A 20,869-nucleotide genomic window follows, 5' to 3' on the forward strand; every position below is an offset into this window, starting at 1 on the left:
TTCTTCCTTTTTGCTTTTTTTATTACATCATACATAACAGTACATTTCAGTACAGTAGCTGTGATTCTGGCAAGTATCTAATAACTTGGTTTGCTTGGCAGTACTCAAACAGATAGAACATCATACTATATATGCTATTGATTTTTTCCCCCACTGCTGTATTGTTGGAAGACATTCCGATTTGCTCATGCAGGAGATCTTGGTTAAATTCATGCTACCTTAATTCTTGCAACTCTCCGTTCTCAAGTCTTGGAAGTTTCTTGCAAGCTATTCTCCTGTGCAATTAGATGGAAATCAGGTGACTTGGGTTACTTAAAATAGGAGCCTCTTCCTTAATTCTCTGGTACTGTTGGATTGTTCCTTGCAGGAACTTCCCAGCAGGAAGCCACTCTCTGCTGCTTCTCCCCCCCCCCCCCCCGTTTTCATTACCAGCTACTCAGCATGTTATACAGCACTTTGTGGCGTCACTTTAGATTTTTGCAGAGTTGAGGGCAGATCCAAAAGTGCAGTGTGATTGTTGGTGGTTCAGGAAGAAGTGACCGGTTACCTGGTGCTTCCTGAATTCCAGCTGCTGTAGAAACCCCAAGATAAACATTCCAGGTTGGTATTTCCTAAAATGTATACCAGGATATTTTGTGTTGCCTTGAGGAATAAACAGTTAAAGGCTGCTGTGGACCTGATGCATCCATGTATGATTTACTGCTCTGGTTGCAACTTCTTCTAATCCGCAAGGAGTGTGGGGGTAGTTCTTCTGTACTTCTGTATTGGGGGGGGTGTCATTGGGTCATTCACTCATTTTTTATGCAGGCGCAGCAAAAATACCCATCCTGAAAGGAGGCTGCCCGTTGCATCTCTGCACGAGTTGCTGCTCTCAGTCATTCCTTTTAATCAAGAGGCATGCCCAGTACAGTAATAGGGAGGGATTTTTTTGCCGTAAAGTGACAGCTGACTTGTGGCAACCCCCATAGGGTTTCCAAGGCAAGAGATGTTCAGAGGTGGTTTGCCATTGCCTGTCTCCACATCACACCCCTAGTATTCCTCGGAGGCCTGCTATCCAAATACTTGCCAGGGTCGACCCTGCTTAGCTTCTGAGATCTGACGAGATCAGGCTATCCTTGGCTATCCAGGTCAGGGCAATATGGAGAAATACAATAATGAATGCCAATGAGGGAAGGTTGGTTGTGTGCTCTTACTCCGTTCAGGGGCAAGAATGAAATGAGTATTCAATTTAAATTCAGGGAAAAGAAAGTTGTGATGGCCAATTAGGAACTTGGGAAATAAAGGCAGAAGTAGAAAGCGCTTCAATAATTGCCACGGGAAAGTTGCCGCTCCGCCTGGACATGAGACAAGGTGAAATGCCTAATGATTCTTCACGAAGGGCTCATGGCCATTTTTAAACGAAATCAGCTTTATCGTGCCCATTTCCCCCCCCCCCCCCAAGGCAGTGGGGGGAAAAATCAATGGACTATTTTGGTCTTTGTCGGAGGATTAGATTTACAGCGACGATAAATAAGTACTGAGGAATATTAGCAGTTGTTGGGAACAACAAATGATTTGGCAGATAAAAGCCTCGACGAATGACTATATATCTGGAGAAGTAATGAAATGCACTTGTCTGTAGTGAATTCCTTAGCGAATGAAGGGTTGGATATCTCACAGTTTCATTCAAGAAGCAGCCCTCTTCACTAAAAACCCAGTTCCGCTCCGTAAACCTGATTTCCGAATCGTCATAAACATGTTCTTGTTGTTGTATAGAAATAAGAGTCCGCCCCCCCCTCCATTTTTATTATTGTGCCTCCAGTGTGCATATTCCTGAATAGCAAGATTTTAATCGTGACGTTTTATTGCTTTTTGGGGTGGTTGTTGTTTTTTTGCTCGGCGAGGGCTGAGGCAGAACTATTACGCTCTCAGCAGGAGCTATTTATAGCTCGACATTGAGTGTTCCTTTCTCTATCGGTTCCACTACACCTACTCAAAAAAAGAGGCCAGGCTATTAAAAAAAATCAGAATAACTTTCTCCCTTTGCTTGCCTCAGCCTTGCCTCCAGTCTTATTGCAGGTTGTTGACAAAGAGCCCAGCCAGCATCATAGGTGTGTGTGTGTTAATCTCTGCAGCAGAGCCGGACAGCCAGCACCAGCCTCCTTCCTTGGTAGCTCTAGGTGCAAAGGATTTACTCTTCCCCCACCCTCCCCAGCAGTAGGAAGCACTGGGACAGCTTGTTAAGGTGCCAGGGAAAGGTCTGGAAGCCTCAGGTGATTTTGCAGTCTTATTTTACAAATATACAGGTTGGGTAGGCGGTAGGCAAGCAGGCGTAGGTTAGGCCGCGCTAGTCTTAAAAGCAGCATCCGTGCCTTTCCCACATCCTCAGTCTCTCCCCCCCCCCCGATATCTTTGCAGCCCCTCCATAACTGAACAGGTCTTGAATGGAAGCCCTGGTTCTTTCAGTAACATTTTGGAATACTTGTTGGTCACGTAGGTATGGGTATTTTTAACTGCTTGTGGAATGTTTCTGTTCCAGAGAGTTTGATTTACTTGATATATAATGGCCATGATCCAAACCACTTTGTGTGAGAGCAGACAGTACCTTTGTGTAGGGGTGTGTGTGTAGTTTCCTGCTGCCAGTAGCCCTTTGAACCATACAGGATGCCATTTTGGAGGACCACGGGCCTTGGGAATGGCTTTTCAGGGCCAGGGAGGACGGCCACTTGGTAGGGGGAGCTCCTTCGGAGCAATTGGAACACCCGTCCATGCAGCTTTTGGATCCTGGCCATGGCTTGTAGCTAAGGTCAGCTGAATTTCCCAGCTTCCTGTTAGGGTTCAGCATCTGTTCCAGCAATCAGCAAGGCAGTTTTCTGCAAATAACTATTCGCTTGAGCAGTCTGCTCACATTAGTTCTCTAATATGAGAGCCCCAGACTCAATCGAGGTGACCCCATTCCCTTCAGGGTGGTGTAGTGGTTAAAAGTGGTGGACTCTAATCCGGAGAACCATATTTGATTCCCCACCCTGTGTGCGAGGCCTGGTACTTCCTCCTGTGGATTGTGTGTTGTATAAGGCCTTAAGAGTTATTAGGCCTCGCACACGGGCCTCATGCTGGAGGGGCCCCACTCCACACTGCAGGAGATGGGGCATTTCTACCATGGTGTAGCGGTTAAGAGCGGTGGACTCTAATCTGGAGAGCCGAGTTTGATTCCCCACTCCTCCACATGAGCGGTGGACTCTAATCTGGTGAGCTGGGTTGGTTTCCCCACGCCTCCACATGAAGCCAGCTGGGCGACCTTGTGCTAGTCACAGTTCTCTCCGAACTCTCTCAGCCCCACCTACCTCACAAGGGGACTGTTGTGGGGAGAGGAAGGGAAGGCGATTGTAAGCCGGTTTGATTCTCTTTAAAAGGTAGAGAAAGTCGGCATATAAAAACCAATTATGCTTCTGTGAAATGGGAAAAGTTGCAATTTTCAGGCATCTGCGGCTGAAGTTGTCAGAAACCATTCTCAGTTAAATGATTTAAAATCAGCTGTAGAAGGCTGAAGGGTATGGAACACATTTTGGGGAGAACCCTTCCTCAGAAATTTGATGCTGTTCTTTCCTGAAGCAATTCTTCCTTTAAAAAAAAAAAGACTCTGTTGTCTTCCCTCACTGGAAAGGTAGCTAACATTTAGTGCATTCGTTGCTCAATACCCTTCTAGTATGATAGGATTCTTTTGCGTCTGAGTTAAATATAGTAGCAACGACACAGAAAAATCAATGGCATTCAGTTACCTCTCTTTTAACTAAGACATGTGCTTTGAGCCCTCATAAATTCCTCACAATAAGCCAGATTTTCTAATAGAGGTTAGGTATGGATTTGACCCTGCAAAAAGTATTTGCCTGATACGAGACGCAATTAATTGATTGTATAGTAAACTGCTTAGCTGGCTGGTTGTAACAATCCTAGTAGCTTGTTAAAGTGGAAAAAATAATTTTGAAATTCAGATTATCTAATAAATCAGGGACAGGGAACAATTTCATTCCTTCGAGTTGCACCGTGGCCCCGCAGCCAGTCCCACAAGCCAGCCACACACACAGAATGAATTGGTGGTTTTACAATCATACCTCACGATGGGTAGCCATGTTAGTCTGCCGGTAGCAGTAGAAAAGAGCAAGAATTCAGGAGCACCTTAAAGACTACTGAAATTCTTCAGGTAACAGCTAGAATATGAGTCCATCTATCCTTAAGTAGAAAAGAGTGAATTCACACACCCAATGGCAATAGCATGTCAATGTCAGGTAAATGACATTAGCCTTCTTCTTAGAAGTTCTTTCTCTGCTGTGATTACAGAGAGAGACTGCTGAATTGCTACTAATAATGAAGACAATGCATTCTCCGGGATTGAATAGGACCTGGGATTCCTGTCTCATTGCCAATGCTGATTTCTCCACACCTACTACCCCTCTGCTTGTCACACCTGATCCAATCACTCCTGCTAATGTCATTTACCTGGTATTGACATTTACATGCTATTGCCATTGGGTGTCTGAATTCACTCTTCTCTACTTAAGGATAGATGGACTCACATTCTAGCTATATCTGAAGAAGGGAGCCGTGACTCATGAAAGCTCACACCCTGCCAGAAATTTTGTTAGTCTTTAAGGTGCTACTGGACTCTTGCTCTTTTCTACTGTTACAATCATACCTGTTTTCTCCCTCTCCCATAATACTAGAACACGAGGTCATCTGCTAAAGCTGGAGAGCGAGAGATTCAAAACAGATAAAAGGAAATATTTTTTCACACAACGCATAGTTAAATTGTGGAACTCCCTGCCCCAGGATGTGGTGATGGCTGCCAGCTTGGAGGGCTTTAAGAGGGGAGTGGACATATTCATGGAGGAGAGGGGTATTCATGGCTGTTAGTTAGAATGGATACTAGTCATGCTGCATACCCATTCTCTCTAGTATCAGAGGAGCATGCCTGTTATTTTGGGTGCTTTGAACACAGGCAGGATGGTGCTGCTGCAGTCGTCTTGTTTGTGGCTTCCTAAAGGCACCTGGTTGGCCACTGTGTGAACAGACTGCTGGACTTGATGGGCCTTGGTCTGATCCAGCAAGGCCTTTCTTATGTTCTTAGTGTAGGTGTCTTTACTGTTGTAGAAAATGTCTGGTGGCTCAACCTTAAAGGCTTCTTGGTTTAGCTTTCCTCATGCCAGCCGTGCTGAAGGGGATTGGTCAAAATGCATCAAGGAATGTCTGTGCCAGATTCTCTAGCCATTTTGGTTTTGTGTGTGTGTGTTGGTTAGTTTTTGCATAGATTGGAGCCTGGGGCTGTCTTTCCTCCAGATCTTGCTAACCCATTTTATGAAGGTCTCCTTCATATGAAGGTCTCCTTCATATGAAGGTCTCCTTCATATGAAGGTCTCCTTCATATGAAGGTCTCCTTCATTTTATGAAGGTCTCCTTCATAAAATGCAGTCAAGTCTCAGCCTTCTCACGGTGACCTTGTAGGGCTTTCAAGGCAAGCGATGAAGACAGGTGGTTTGCCATTGCTCACCCCTGCGTAGTAACTCTGGACTTCCTTGGTGATCTCCCATCCAAGTACTAACCAGGACCGTCTCTGCTTAGCTTCCGAGATTCAACAAGATGGGGCTAGCCTGAGCCATCCAGGTTAGGGCAACCCTTCTGTACTACTGTTATATTATTGACAGTCAGTGTGGTGTAGTGTTTAGAGCACTGGTTCCCAACCAGGGGTCCGTGGACCCCCAGGGGTCCGCGAGAACTAAATTAAGGTCCACGAAACAAAGTTATAAACCCATAATAAATTAATATTTTCAATTAAAAGTTCTCTATTATATATATATTCAAATATTATTCTAAGCTTAATGTTTAACTAACAGTTATGATTAAAGTTTATTTTGAACCTTGGGGTCCCTGCACTGAACAAAAAAGTCCTAGTGGTCCCTGGTCAAAAAAAGGTTGGGAACCACTGGTTTAGAGAGTTGGGAGATCGAGGTTCCGATTCCCACTCTCCCATGGAAGCTTGCTGGGTGACCTTGGGCCTGGCACACACACTGAGCCTAACCTACCTCACAGGGTTGTTAGGATGTAATGGAAGAGAGGAGAATGATATAAGCTGCTTTGGGTCCCCAGAGGGGACAGTGGGAGGGTATAAATGAAGTAAATAAATGAATATAAACCGTTCATCTGATGTGAACTTTTGTGCTTGTCGCAGACAACTCCAGCAAGAGCCAGTGTGGTGGGGTGGTTAGGAGCGGTGGATTGTAATCTGGAGAACCGGGTTCAATTTCCCACTCCTCCACATGAGTAGCGGACTGATCTGGAGAACTGGGTTTGATTCCCCACTCCTACACATGAAGCCAGCTGGGTGACCTTAGGCTAGCCACAGTTCCCTTCGAACTCTCTCAGCCTCACCTGTGCCACAAGGTGTCTGTTGTGGGGAGAAGAAGTGTAGGAGATTGTAAGCCGGTTTGATTCTCCTTTTGAAAAAAGGCGAGAAAATCAACATATTAAAACCAACTCTTCTACTTCTTCCCCCCACCCCCCACCACCGGAGACTGTTCTCTGGTCTCCTTGGTTCCAGCCTCCCAGCAGCCCCTGTAAAAGGAAGAAGCTGCTGATTATCATCTGCTCCTGTTTGGACTTCCCTTTGCTGGGCCTTGATCTTGTTTTCATGCTGCTAATTGTGACGGCCTCCTTGGAGAGCCAAGCACCTCGTAAGGAACAGCTAATAAAACTAAAAGGCATTTGTCCTGTTCTTCTTCTTCTTCCAGGAAATGTTTTCTTATCTTTCAAGTGAGCTGAAGAAGTTAGCAGAAGCCTATGGAGAAAGACTGCTGGAGACGCCGCACAACCCTATCTCCCTAGGTAACTTAGGGGTACCGCTTGCATTTCTGCCGTGGAGTGAACCATATGGTGGTGTTAGAAGGCCACCTTGTTACTATGGGGCAGTGGCTTCCTCCCCTCATGTAGTGGGTTGGAGCTCTTTCACATCTGCATACCCATAATTGCACGGGGAAAGGCCTTGTGTTAAAGCTAGTAGACGCCCTTGAAGAAATTCCCAAGACCCCGACAACTTTTTTTTTTTTTTTGCAACTATGGGAGTTGCATTCTTTGCTCCATCTTATTGAATTTAAGGCTGGTCCTGATTGCTTCCCCCCCGACTCGCTGTGTACCAGTGTGCTATCAATAGGCACCAATTGGTTTTATTGTGAAATTTTATTTAAATTGTATTTTTGCTGAGCTATATTGAATTTTATATAGTATATGCTGGATTGTTTTTAACGGTTGCTAGCCACTCTGAGCCCGGCCTCGGTTGGGATAGAGAGCGGGGTATACATTTAATAATATAAATAAAAACTTCTCCAGTGTATGACTCTGGGCAGAAGCAAGCCCTGTATCCTCACGTGGAGGAAAAGGCGCAAACATGGTGCATGTGAATTCATGTGAGTAGCAGCGCAGTCCTATGCAGAGTTCCTCCTGTCTAAGCCCACTGTGTAGCTCTGCATAGGATTGCAGCGCTACCTGTCTCTGTTGGTCTGTTTTTAAAGGCAAGTTGACTACTGTGTGAACTCTTTGGGGCAGAGACCCACCTGGAGCCTGTCATTACCAATGCCCTGGGCATGTGGTAACATGGGGGCTCTGTAAAACTCATACTGAAGAACATAAAACTAATGATAGAATTTATTTCACGCAGAAGTCTATTTTGTCTTCGATACGTTAGGGGTGTGTGCCTGTTCATTAAAAATCCCAACACAAATTGTGTGAATTAGCTCTTAATGCCATTAATGAAAGTCAGATGACGCTTCGCTTATTTCCTTGCTAGTGTGCAGCTGACAGTTGGCAAAAATCAAAACTGCTAACACTGCGCTTTGAGGACTGCTGTGTAAACCAGTGTAAGGGGTGTAGCTTTTTAAATTTGGTAGCCCTTTGAAAAATCGTAAGGAATAAAACACAGCTGTTCCATTATTATCAGGTTCGGTTAAACATCTAGTCTCTGAGTTGGATTCAAGCAGCTTTTCTGCTGCTAAAGATGGGAGAGGCTTTGACCACCAAAAAGGTTATGCTGGGGAACAGGAACAAAAGGCATATGTGATGGAGCTGTACTAAATAGGGAGGGAGGTTGAGTGAAAAGCTGGCTGGATCCAACCCCAGCTAGATTCTCTCTGAATTAGGATTTCCCAACGAGCTTCAGACACTGGTTTCAAAGCTAACCCTGGCTGTTAACCATGATTAGCAATATAGATAAAACAGTGGGCTGTGGTTAAGGCCTATAAAGAAAGGCTGTTAACCAGGGCTAGCAATGCAGATGAAACACTGAACTATGGTTAGGGCCTATAAAGGAAGGAATGGTGAAGTTTTCATTTGAAATGGGAGGAGGAAGTGGAAGGGGGTGTGTAACTAGGATTTTTCTGTTTCACCAGGAAAATGTGGTATGTACTGGATAGCTTTTATGAGAATGTTCAAGTTGTGTGTGTTTTTGTTGGTAAAAAAGAACTTTATTGTAATACAGCTACTTTGAATTTTTAGCCATGTCACTGAAGATGCTAGATGAACAAAGTGGTACAGCAGTTACACAGCTTGGATCGATGCTTTTCACAAGACAGGTTTCCGGAGCAAGGTGAGTTCTTCCAATAACATCTTGGATTCAGAATTAAAACTAGCGCTAGGAGCTAGGCTGCTATCTGACCCCCAAAGATGTGTAAAGTTTGGCAAGACAGAGTTTGTACACAGCTTGATCCTAAGAAGTAAACCCACCTTGTTTTCATTGTGCTTACTCCCAAGAAAGTGGGAGGCAAGCTGAGGATTGTTTGTCCTCTTGTGGGATGTAGGCGGTTAAGTTGCTAAGCGTGAGTGGCCCTGACTTGTTGACTCTTCTTTGCAATTTTGACATTTGTGTTTATAACTTAGCTGTGTTTGCTTTCCAGGGTGGTTCCCCTGGGCTCGCTACAGACAGTGAGTGGTTACACTTTCAAAGGCTTCATGTCACATACAAACAGCTACCACTGCCCGTACCTCAATGCTGCTTCCGCCATTGGAATGTCCAAACAAGACGTAGATGTGTTCTCAAAAAGACTGGACAAGTGTTTGAAGGCGCTAGCGAAAGGGAAGAACCATGACAAATATACACCCATAGCGAATGAAGAAGAAATTGTGTCTGAAATGGAAAAATGCAGCATCCATGCAGCTGAAAGAAATGCCAAAAATTAGATTGGGAAAGATAAAATGTCCAGGTTGTAATGTGCAAATTGTATATTTGGGTGGGGGAGATAGTGCAATCGATTATGCAATTAAAATTAATTTGACCAAATCAAAATCACCAGGGGCCCTTCCTGGTTTCATTGAAATGAATTATAGTGACACACGGGCACAGTTCTTGCCCACCTTCTATTACTTTCCCTGGCATTTGTGCTGGCGAAGGTTATGCCGGATTGGGCCCCTGGCAAATATTCAGGCTTAGCAAGGTTGTCAGTGAAAGTAACACCTCTGTCGAGGGGCTGGTGCGCTCTGTGCAGGACCTGTGTAAATCTGTTAGTGGGGGCTAAAGCCATTGACCTGGGGAAAGTGGTTACTTTTTAAAGACCCCTTTGATAACGTTACTCATAGTGGTGTGGTTGCCTTCCAAAAATCTGATAGAGTCGTAGGCGGTACTCTATTCGGGCAGCTAACCACTCCGCTCTAGTAAAGTTTTTTAATTATTCGCTGCTTTGTTACAAAACCAGGACAAACCACACAACACAATATCATATGCTGTTGAATCTCCTATTTGTTCTCCTGCTCTCATAAAAGAATATTGCAAAACCTTCTTGGGCATTCAGATGGTGTGACCTATTGTGATCACCCTGCCTCGCATTCTTTTTTAGAGTGGGGTGGGGGGTGGCATTAATTTTATCAGTCTTGGTTTTGGAATTGTTAACCAGGGGTATTTCCATGCCAGGATTTCCCCTTCAGGTGGCACACAGCGTGCCCCCTTGCTTTATTTAAGAGTTTTCACACAGTGCTGTGCTCTCTTTGAGCACAACTCATGGGACTTTCCCTCTTTACGTTGAAGCTAAGGAAAAACTTCTTTGCTTGGCCTTAGAGGGGGGAATGATGCGCTCGCTGCCAACTGAGCCCCTGTGGGAAAGCTCTGCCTGGAGCTAATTGGGTTGGGTGGGGGGAGCAGAACCAGACAGTGCCTTTAAATGGCGGCACTCAGTTCTGGCATCCCTTTTAGCCCTTTAACGGAACTTTAAAAAAACATTCAGCCGCACAGCTCAGGTGTGAGCATTGGTTCAGCTTTTGCAGGGGCATTCCAGGCTGTGGGGGTACCGGCAGTGCTTCCTTGCCTGATTACTGTCAGGTCAGCACATCTGTACCAACGATGAGCAGGAAGGGGGGTGGGGAGGCCCAGTGTCAGCAGCGAGCCACATGGGGACCGGGCGTGCGAAAGCTGTTCCCGCACATTCCAGGGAAACGAGCGTGAACTGTGCGAGAGCATCTCGGTGGGACTCGAGCGAGAGAGACCTTCCTGCTGCATTGCCTGGGCAATACAATATATCAATAGGGGAGTGGTACCCAAAGCACATATATATTGAAAAAATACCACTATACACTTGAATGTGATCAATTATATAATTTCAAAAAGGTGATTTATAATTCTATATGTACGCTTACCTCCAATCAATGCGAACTATCCATACAAGGTTTCGCGATTATGACCTTGTTTCGCATCAACTTGTGAAACCTTGTATGGATAGTTTGCATTGTTAGAACATAAGCGTTTTGAATATTATAAGTGTACATTTGGAATTATAAATCACCTTTTTGAAATTATATAATTGATCACATTCAGGAGTATAGTGGTATTTTTTCGGTACATATGTGGATTGTCCCGGCAGCCTGCTCTTGACGCCTCCACGGGCCTTCTTGTCCACTCAAACTTCTTCTTTACAATACACTTGGCGCGGTTGTCATTTCCCCTCCACCTTATCTTTTGGAGGCACGAGCATTTCAAACTGTGTAAGAGCTAATCCAATTTGGCAGGAAAGTGAGCTGCTTCCCCCAAAATATCTTTCGTGGGGAGGATTAGAAAGGCTGCAGTTGGCGGAAGTGTCTGGTCAAGCCATGCCCACCACTAGGTGTGATGAGCCTGTGGAACTGGCATGGAGAGCACACAGTACAGAAAGGGGTGGGGTACAGTACTTGTCTCCCAACGGAACACCTTTATATACATACTACTACTAATAAAATTTATTTATACCCTGCCCTCCCCTGGCGAACCGGGCTCAGGGCGGCTGACAACAGGCAAATATACAATAATATAAATATAAGTTAAAACCATTCGAAAACAATCTAAACATCACTAATTAATAAAACCTGTACTGATGGCACCCAGACTACTCCATCTTGGGAGGATGTTATCAGGTGACTGTGCAATAATGCCCACCATCGATATCACTCAGTTCGTTGGGGACCAGAAAGGATGGAGATGGACAGACATGGGGATAAGGAAAACACAACCAGGAAAAGGGGGGGGGGGAGAAGGCCAAAGGGGGAAGGGAATAAAAAGGAATAAGGGGTAAGAGGGTAAGGAGGCAGGCATGGACCGGGGGGAGGAGCACTTGGGGGAGGAAGGTGTGTGTGCCATGTTCGTTCGGGAGCCAACTGCTGGTGGCCAGAGGGGCAGTCGCCCCAGTGCCACCTAGTGTCCGCCCACCCCCCTGGCCTCGCACGCAGCTGCTGTAGGTGCTGTGTGCATGACAAGGAAGGGTGGGCGGCTAAATTCTGGGCAGCAGCGTGAGCACCAGCCGTGCCACGGGCAGGCAGCTGCGCCCATGCCACAGCGTGGCAGCGGTGCTCCTCTTTTTCATGCCTGCGCTGGCGCCCCCCCCACCTCCTTGTGCTCGGAGCGCTTGCTCTCCCAACCCGAACCCCCCAAGATCCGACCCTGTAAGGAGGCCAGCTCTGTAACACAGTCGCTGCCCTCAACCTGGCAGAACACCTCCGTCTTACAGGCCCTGCGGAACTGGGTTAGATCCATGTACTCGAAGCAAGCCCTGGATGGCGCTTCTTACACAGCCAGTCTCAACGTTTTCCAGTGCTACCATCATTGTGACCTCAGGGCTGGTGGAGTACAAGGTACTAATAGTGAGTGAAATAACAGGATGTGGGTTTGTAGCATTGTTTATTTTAACAGCCATGGATCTGGTTACTTAAAGCAGTCTAAATGTACAAAAAAAATCATATAACTCTTAAACACTGTTCTCTTATTTCTTTTTAAACTAGTGTTCTCCTCCTGCCTCCCCAGAATAAATACTTAGTGTTTACAGGTTCCCATTCATGAGTGAATGAGAAATATTGTAACAGGCTTGTTTTTAAATAAAACCCATTCAGTTGTCAGGGAATCGGTGTTGTTTTCTGTGTTTATAGGGGGATTCTTTTTAATTAAAGTCCTCTGAAGACTGCAGGCAGATAACTTCAAATGAATCACTACCTCAGAGGAACTCAGTTGCAAGAAGACACTTGTCTTGCGAGTGAAAATGCTTTTACTGAAAAGGGGTTTTTAATTTTCAGTGCACAATGTATGTCTTATTTTTAAAATTCTTACAAGCATTGCTATTGAAATGGACTGACTTATGAAGGCCTTAGACCAGGGGTGTCGAACTCAATTGTTATGAGGGCAGGATGTGACATAAATGTCACTTGGTTGGGCTGGGCTGGGCCATGCTTCACCAGCCCAGATCGAGAGTGGGGTGGTGGTGGTGGTGGTGGTGGCTGCCTCGGCTGGCTTGCAGGCCAGATCTGACCTCTCAAGGGGCGGATCTGGCCTGCGGGCCGTATGTTTGACACCCCTGCCTTAGACATTCTCAAGTGATTTAAGCCACATTCTGTGTCATTGTTCCTTGAAATGGGAACCACCTCTTAATTGGAGCTAATTTTAGTGTTCTCCTTCTGTGGGGAACTTAGTGCTTCCTCGTGACTGGATCCCACATTGTGGAAATAGCACATGATCCAGTAATCACACTGGAAGCTGCTGTGCCACCTCAGTTAATTGTTATCAGTTATTATCAGTTCAACATGAGATCCACCAAGGAAAAAATGGAAACCAGGAGTTGTGTGCATCTACTCTTGGTGTATATGTTTAATGAAAATGCTATGGTAGCTTGTGACTTCTTTGCACTATAATTACTGTTCATTGTTTGATCCTCCCCCACCCCCAGGAGGAAGGACATTCTCTGCGTAACATCCATTTTTGTCCCTTTATATAATGTTGGTTAGCATTTCAACTGCCATTGTGATGGGATGCTGCAGGTTATGGTTTAGATCCACCGGAGAGTTTCTTTGAATAGATGGGACGCTATTTCAGCCGATTCCCCCCTCCCACTGCTGGCCTCCAGTTTCCCCTTCATGCTGTTCTTGGGGGTTCCCTCTCCCCCAGGAACACATTTTGGGGCTGCAGGGAAGGGGAAAGATGAAATTGCCTTCCACTGATAGGAATCCCTTCCATTTGCAGAAATTGTCCAGTGGATCCAATTATAGGTCCTACAATATTTTATTTGCCATAAATACCATGCTACGCTTGCAAGACAATCTTGGGTAATTCATTTTCAGTCTTTGGTGCAGCCCCACATGTGGGACTACGTCTGCTCGCAGGCCTGCCACCAGAACTTTTTATTAGCCTCAGACAGACCTCTAATTGGGGATGCCCCTCCCCTTGGCAGGCGGGCCGGCTTCGCGGACCAAGGAGAACACCACAGCCTCCTGCACCTCTTGTAGCTCAACCTACCATCTCACCTGAGCTGGTCCGTGATTGGATTGAATTTTGCAAGTACCACCAAATCACTCTGCAGGGGAAGCCTCTAGTTCTGGACACGCCACAACTACCTTCACCCTTTACTCCACTGACTCAACGGAGCCCCAGGGTTGAATCAGAGCCAGATGATTCAGAAACCAGAGCCTCTGTTGACAGCTTTGAAGGCATCTCCGAACCCTCCCCTGAGTTGGTGGGTGATACGGATGCAGTCTCCCCCTCAGAGGATTTAAGGCTTACGACGGAACAGATTATAAGGATGGCGGAAGCCTTAGATTTAAATATCTCTACATCTGACAACAAACCTAAAGACAAAATCCTCAGTCGCCTGTACCCAGACTCTCCAGGGATAGCTGCCTTCCCCATTTTAGAAGGTCTGTCTGATATTACAAAATCCGTCTGGAAAAAGCCAGCATCCACTCCTCCGTCCACCAGGAAGATAGAGAACCTCTATCGAGTCAAGCCAGACTCTGCAGAATTTTTGATGGTGCATCCTCCCCACTCTTCTATAGTAACAGGGGAGATGCAAACCAAACAGAGACAAGGACAGCACTCCACTCCATTAGACAGGGAGAGCAGACGCCTAGACCACCTAGGCAGAAAAGCGTACACCTCCTCGGCTTTAAACTTCCACATTGCCAACTATCAGACCATTATGGGCGACTACCAACTTTTCCTATGGGAAAAAGCCACCCCACACCTGGAGTTGTTGCCTGAAGAATCCAGAAATGCCATGAGAATCATTCAAGCAGAGGCTACTCGCTTATCCAAACAGGAGATCAGCACTGGCAAGCATGCAGCTGAGGTTGCGGCCAGATCCATGGCATCAGCCATTACACTACGACGGCACTCCTGGCTGCGCACTACAGCTCTCCCAGTGGAAATGAGATCCCAAGTTGAAGACCTCCCTTTCTAGGGAGACACCTTGTTTGCCGCTAACACCACAGAATTTCTTACAGATATCAAGAAGGACCGACAAACAGCAAGTCCCAGGACTTCCCGTTCCTGAATAGGTTGGCCAAATTTGCTGAAGCTTGGCGCAATATTTGTTTGGACTCTTGGGTCCTTAGAGTTGTGTTAGAGGGCTATCACCTAGAGTTGAAGGCCCAGCCCACCTGTTCACCCGCTAGTTCAGCATGAGATAACCCCTTTCCAGATTTTGCCCCCCAGTTGCAGGAGCTTCTGACAAAGGGAGCTGTACAGAAAGTCCCTCCGACCTGTTTGGGTTCTTCTCCAGGATATTTATGGTGGAGAAAAAAGATGGAGGTTCCAGACCCATTATTGATCTTAGAGCCCTCAATAAATGTTTACGCATTTTGAAGTTCAGGATGGTCTCACTGACTTCTGTTATGGAACTTATCACCCATGATACGTGGTTTGCAGTGTTAGACCTCAAAGATGCGTACTTTCATGTCTCTATACACCCTGACCACAAAAAATTCCTTATGTTTCACTATGGTTCAGAGTTCTTTCAATATACAGTGCTCCCTTTCGGACTCGCTACAGCCCCTAGAGTCTTCACAAAATGTATGGCAGTTGTTATGTCATACCTTAGGAGCAAAGGGTGCAGCGTTTTCCCATACCTGGACGACTGGCTGCTCACTGCAGACAGCCCTAGTACCTTGTCGTCCCACCTTGAGCTGGTCCTGTCCACATGCGACAGTTTGGGTCTCATGGTCAATCTAAAGAAATCAAAACTGACACCCTCTTTGCGAGCCCAGTTTATAGGGGCGGTTTTGGACTCTAGCAGGGGCAAGGCTTTCCTTCCCCAGGAAAGAGTGGTGACAATTAGACGTATGGTCCAACAGTTTTCAAGGTGCAGACACCAACCAGTTGTTTCAATACAAAGACTGCTAGGGCTGATGGCCTCCACCACGGCAGTCACCCCATTTGCTAGGCTGCAGATGAGGGGGCTCCAAAACTGGTTCATTAGAGCTTTCGATGTATCTCGACACTCCCATTTTCACAGACTCTCTATGCCTAGAAGGGTTCTGAGGTCCTTACAGTGGTGGCTCTCGGAGCCCATCCTTCTCAGGGGTGTTCCTTTGGGTTACTGGAGCCAGGAGTTCACTCTCACCACAGACGCCTCTTTGGAGGGTTGGGGTGGTCATTGTAACGGCGTTTCCATACAGGGTAGATGGGAGACAAGGGAGTCATTCCTACACATTAATATGCTAGAGTTATGTGCTGTACGTTACGCACTTACCTCATTCACAGATATGCTGCGGGGCTCCAGAACTCTCCTCCAGTCTGACAACTCGTGCACAGTTTATTACATCAACAAACAGGGAGGCACAGGATCCCTTCCCCTATGCCTGGAAGCTCAGAAAGTATGTCAGGTGGCTCTCACAAGCCACATCCAGTTGAAGGCAATACATATAGCAGGGCTACAGAACACCTGGGCGGACTCCCTCAGCAGGAAGTTCCTTACCAATCACGAATGGGAGATACAGGAGCAATTCCTACAGCTCATTTTTCAAGACTGGGGGACCCCCCAGGTCGATCTGATCACCACCAGGGAGAACAGAAAAGCAGAGGAGTTTTGCTCACTGGCAGGGAACGACCCGATATCATTGGGGGACGCTTTTCAGATATCCTGGTCGGGCACCCTGTTTTACGCTTTTCCTCCTCTCCCACTCCTGCCAAGGGTCCTGGGGCAAATCAAGGCAGACGACACCTCATGCATACTAATAGCACCCCAGTGGCCCCGCCAGATTTGGTTTACGGAGCTGGTGAGCTTAGCGAGGGGAGTTTGCAGAAGCCTCCCCAATCATCCAGAACTACTCAGGTGGGGCAGCTTATTCTACAACAATGTGAACAGATTACACCTCACAGCGTGGAGAATCGCCCCGGCCAAGATGACACACGCTCTTCCCCAGTGAAGGAGGTCATACTGCAGGCCAGAAAACCTTCTACCAGATATTCATATGATAGAAAGTGGGACAGGTTTGCCAGGTAGTCCAAGACTAAAGGTGTTTCCCCCTTCATCTGTCCACTCCCCAGGGTACTGGATTACCTACTGGAATTGGCCAAGCAGGACTCACTGTATCTTCAGTGAGGGTGCATTTAGCTGCCATCTCAGCGTCTCATGATAAAATTGAAGTGCATACTGTCTTTTCACACCCCCTTTCCAAACGCTTCCTAAAGGGACTTAATAATTTGTTCCCTCCTACTCCTAGATTGGTCCCTCAGTGGTCCCTCTCCCTGGTGCTGGCCAAACTTATGCTACCTCAATTTGAACCATTAGCCCTCACACATCTATCGTTATTGTCGGCTAAGGTGGCATTCTTAGTCGCAGTTACCTCGACAAGGAGGGTTGGGGAACTTGCTGCCCTCAGAGTCGATAGTCCTTTTCTGAAGGTGTACAATGAAAAGGTAGTGTTACACCCTAGCCTCCAGTTTAGACCCAAGGTGGTCTCTAGTTTTCATGGAGCTGGTTCTTCCAGTATTCTTTCCTAGACCAGCCTCCGCAGCTGAGAAGACCCTCCACACATTGGACCTCCGGAGGGCGGTCCTCTACTATATTGATAGAACGAAACACTTTAGAAAGTCGAAATCCCTTTTTATTTGTTATCAAGGACCAAAGAAAGGGAAAACAGCATCTTCCCAGTCCATAGCTAGGTGGGTGGTTTCTGAAGTGAAGCTCGCTTACAAGAGTGCGGGCAAAACATGTCCAATAGAGGTTCAGGCCCATTCCACCAGGGCCCAAGGTTCTTCCGCTGCTCTGCACAGAAAGGTTCCCATCGGTGACATCTGTAAGGCAGCGACATGGTCGAGCGAGGACACGTTCGTCAGACACTACGCGTTGGACCTGCAGGCTAGAAAAGACGCGGCAGTGGGAAAGGCAGTCCTCCAGACGTTGTTTTCCTAGATCGACACCCACCTCCTAAGGGTAAGCTTGCTAAAATCCCACATGTGGGGCTGCACCGAAGACTGAAAATGAAAACAGAGTTGCACTTACCTGTAACTGCTGTTCATTGAAGTCTTCGGTGCAGACACACATCCCTCCCTCCGACCCCGCTGTCGACTTAAAAAAGAAAAAGAAGGGGAGAAAGAGTGAACAGTAGGCAGTTGCCTGACAAAAGCACTGGGTAGCAGCTGATCTGGCAATTTACTTGCCGTGGTGATGCAGGGGTCTGCATAGCTATTGATTCTCACTGTAGTAACTATCAGGACACATTTTATTTGATCCTTTATCAATCACTATGTAGTGAAGGAAAAAAACAACTAATGTATGACAGGGGAAATACTGTTTCTTGGGTCAGATTTTGGTTTCCAAAATGCAAATCAAAGACTTGCCTCAAATTACGCACTGAAGTTCTAAAAGCTACTTGACGCATGATGATTTTTCTACACATAAAAATGGCCTAGTTTTCAACCTCAGTACAGTGTAACGGCTTAGTGAAGTACAAGCTATGAAAACACCCCTAGTTTACATCTAAACGTAGAAAACAGACCTTTTACCACTGCAGAAGAGCCACCTTGCATGGCAGGACATGCTATGCCACAGTGGTTTGCTCAGATCATGCTGAACTCTTGAGTACCTTTAACCACCTTCATAGTGGTCGAAGTGTCGACTCGATTGCTTGCACATTGTGACGAGAAAAGATTTAACCCACACATTACTGATTGTCCAAACAGGGAAATGAAGAAGTCTCCATTACAGCAACCAAGTCCCTGCATTAACCATGTCTCCTGTGGGAAGAAGTGGTTAGAACAAGTTTTTTCTGCCAAGTGAAGAGTTCACAAGGCCCTTGCTGAGAGCCAGCATGGTGTAGTGGTTAAGAATGGGTGGACTCTAATCTGGAGAACCAGGTTGGTTTTCCCACTCCTACTCATGAAGCCTGCTAGGTAACCTTGGGCCAGGCACAGTTCTCTTGGAGCTCTCTCAGCCCTCAGCTACCTCAGGATCAGCATTACAGGGCATTTGGGCCTGAAGAGGATGGTGAGAAAGATCCACTCCGCTGATGGAAATCCCTTCTGTCAACAACATTTTCACAGGATCCAACCCAGTGCCTGCTGCAATCCCAGAACTCTGAGGTTTTCCATGGCGAGGAATGAGACCTCAGTGTCCTTTCTCTTCCCATGACTAGCAAAACCCAAGTCACACAGAAACAAAGAAGCAGAATTACTTATGTTTAGGGGTGACAGGTCCCTCTTCACCACCAGTGGGGGTGGAGCCTGAGGAGGGCAGGGTTGGGGAGGGACTTCAGTGGCGTATGATGCTAGAGAGTCCACCTTCCAAAGCAGCAATTTTCTCCAGAGCCTGAGGAGAATGGGGTTTGGGGAGGGGAGGGACTTCAATGCCATAGAGTCCAATGACCAAAGCGGCAATCTTCTCTAGGGAACTGATCTCTATCGGCTGGAGATCAGTTGTAATAGCAGGCGATCTCCAGCCACCACCTGGAGATTGGCAACCCTACTTATGTCACATGAGGAATGGAGAAAATGCTCAGTTTGCAGAATTATGTGCGTAAATTGCAGGGGAAACATTGCAGAATTCCGTGTTTCTGAGTGTAGAATTTGGATTTCCTGGATAATTTTTTTTTAGGACAGTGAACACCCAACGTGATAGTAAACGTTAGCAGGCCAGAAACGTTTGGGGTTAGCACAAACAGAACAGTGAAAGGTTGCAGCCCAGCTTCTGTCTGAAAACATCTTTGGTAACTTCTTTCTTGTAATATCGCCTCCTGTACCTCTGCGTTCGAGCGGAATGGCTGAACAGGGAAAGCAAGAGGCTCCCTGAAGGTGTATAACACAAGGACTAATTTATTTGTGCATGCGGTGTACGGGTTGTTAGAAGTTTACTGCAGTACCAGCTCTATGGTGGAAATAAAAGTCTACCAAATGCAGCAAACTCTTGCGTTGAGGAAAGGAAAAAGCCGCAAATGAAAAAAGGTTGGCACCGTGGCTTAGCATATGCAAGCCAAGACATCTAAACTGTGCAATCATCAGTTTTTGCAAGAAAAGCCAAGAGCCCAGTGACAATCAAAGGCTCCATCTTGTATCAGCATTTCTTGTTATGAGGCTGTTATGTATGTTTGTTCCTTAAATTTATATCCTGGTTCCAAACACATGCTTGCAAAGCTCAGATGGTTCCCATTCACATAATGAGATCCTTCTCAAAGTGTAATGATCATTCTAACGGGAGAAAAATTACCTGGAATCATATGTACATTACAGATAGACAATACATTTGCTGGGGGGGTGTTCTAAAGAAGAAAAGTTGTATTGTATACCCTGATTTTATCTACCTTTAAGGAGTCTCAAACCAGCTTACAAGCACCTTCCCTTCCTCTCCCCACAACAAACACCTTGTGAGGTAGGTGGGGCTGAGAGAGCTCTAAGAGAGCTGTGACTGGCCCAAGGTCACCCAGCAGGCTTCATGTGGAGGAGTGGGGAATCAAACCCGGTTCTCCAGATTAGAGTTTGCCACTCATGTGGGGGAGTGGGGGATCAAACCTGGTTCTCCAGATTAGAGGCACAGCTCTTAACCACTACACCACACTGGGTCTCCAGAGGCAATCCTTTATTAAAAGATTGTATTAAGGGGGCCGTTATCAGGCTTTGTTCTTCAGAAACCGCTGGCACTGAATGGACAGTTAAGTGCACAGTCTCAATTTTATGCTTGAAATATTCCTTTTGTCTCAAGAGGTCTGTGAACCTTAGAAAGTTGCAGATAATTAAGCCACTGGTGGTTTTAGTAAAAGATATCAAGATTGCTTCTATGGACCTTTCCAGCCTAAGATCTCTGGAAAGTTCATGAGGGAGGGGGGCAGTGGGAGCCTCATGGGCCAACAGCCATGGGGAACTTGCAAGAAGGGAGGGGAGTTGGGCAAGAGAGCTCTTCTGCCAGCAGTGGGTCAAGAGGCTCTGGTTGTAGAAGACAGAAGAGGGCCAATGTCACCAGATTCCGCCTCTTCAAGGCAGCCCACTGTAGGTAGGGTTGCCAACCTCCAGGTAGTAGCTGGAGATCTCCTGCTATTACAACTGATCTCCAACCAATAGAGATCACTTCACCTGGAGAAAATGGCCGCTTTGGCCATTGGACTCTATGGCATTGAAGTCCCTTCCCTCTCCAAACCCATT

At 46.4% G+C, this 20,869-nt stretch overlaps 1 protein-coding gene across 1 annotated transcript in view; it reads left to right on the forward strand.

Annotated features, from left to right (window-relative positions):
- Window positions 1-9,198, forward strand: part of SEPSECS (Sep (O-phosphoserine) tRNA:Sec (selenocysteine) tRNA synthase) — a 42,410-nt gene extending 33,212 nt beyond the window's left edge. Inside the window, exons 9-11 of the mRNA XM_056855551.1 lie at window positions 6,762-6,855; window positions 8,518-8,608; window positions 8,916-9,198. Of these exons, the coding sequence (XP_056711529.1) occupies window positions 6,762-6,855; window positions 8,518-8,608; window positions 8,916-9,198 (468 nt within the window). The remainder of the gene's footprint in view (window positions 1-6,761; window positions 6,856-8,517; window positions 8,609-8,915) is intronic.
- The last annotated feature ends 11,671 nt before the right edge of the window (window positions 9,199-20,869 follow it).

Source organism: Euleptes europaea, chromosome 9, assembly GCF_029931775.1.
Source record: "Euleptes europaea isolate rEulEur1 chromosome 9, rEulEur1.hap1, whole genome shotgun sequence".
Taxonomy (NCBI): domain Eukaryota; kingdom Metazoa; phylum Chordata; class Lepidosauria; order Squamata; family Sphaerodactylidae; genus Euleptes; species Euleptes europaea.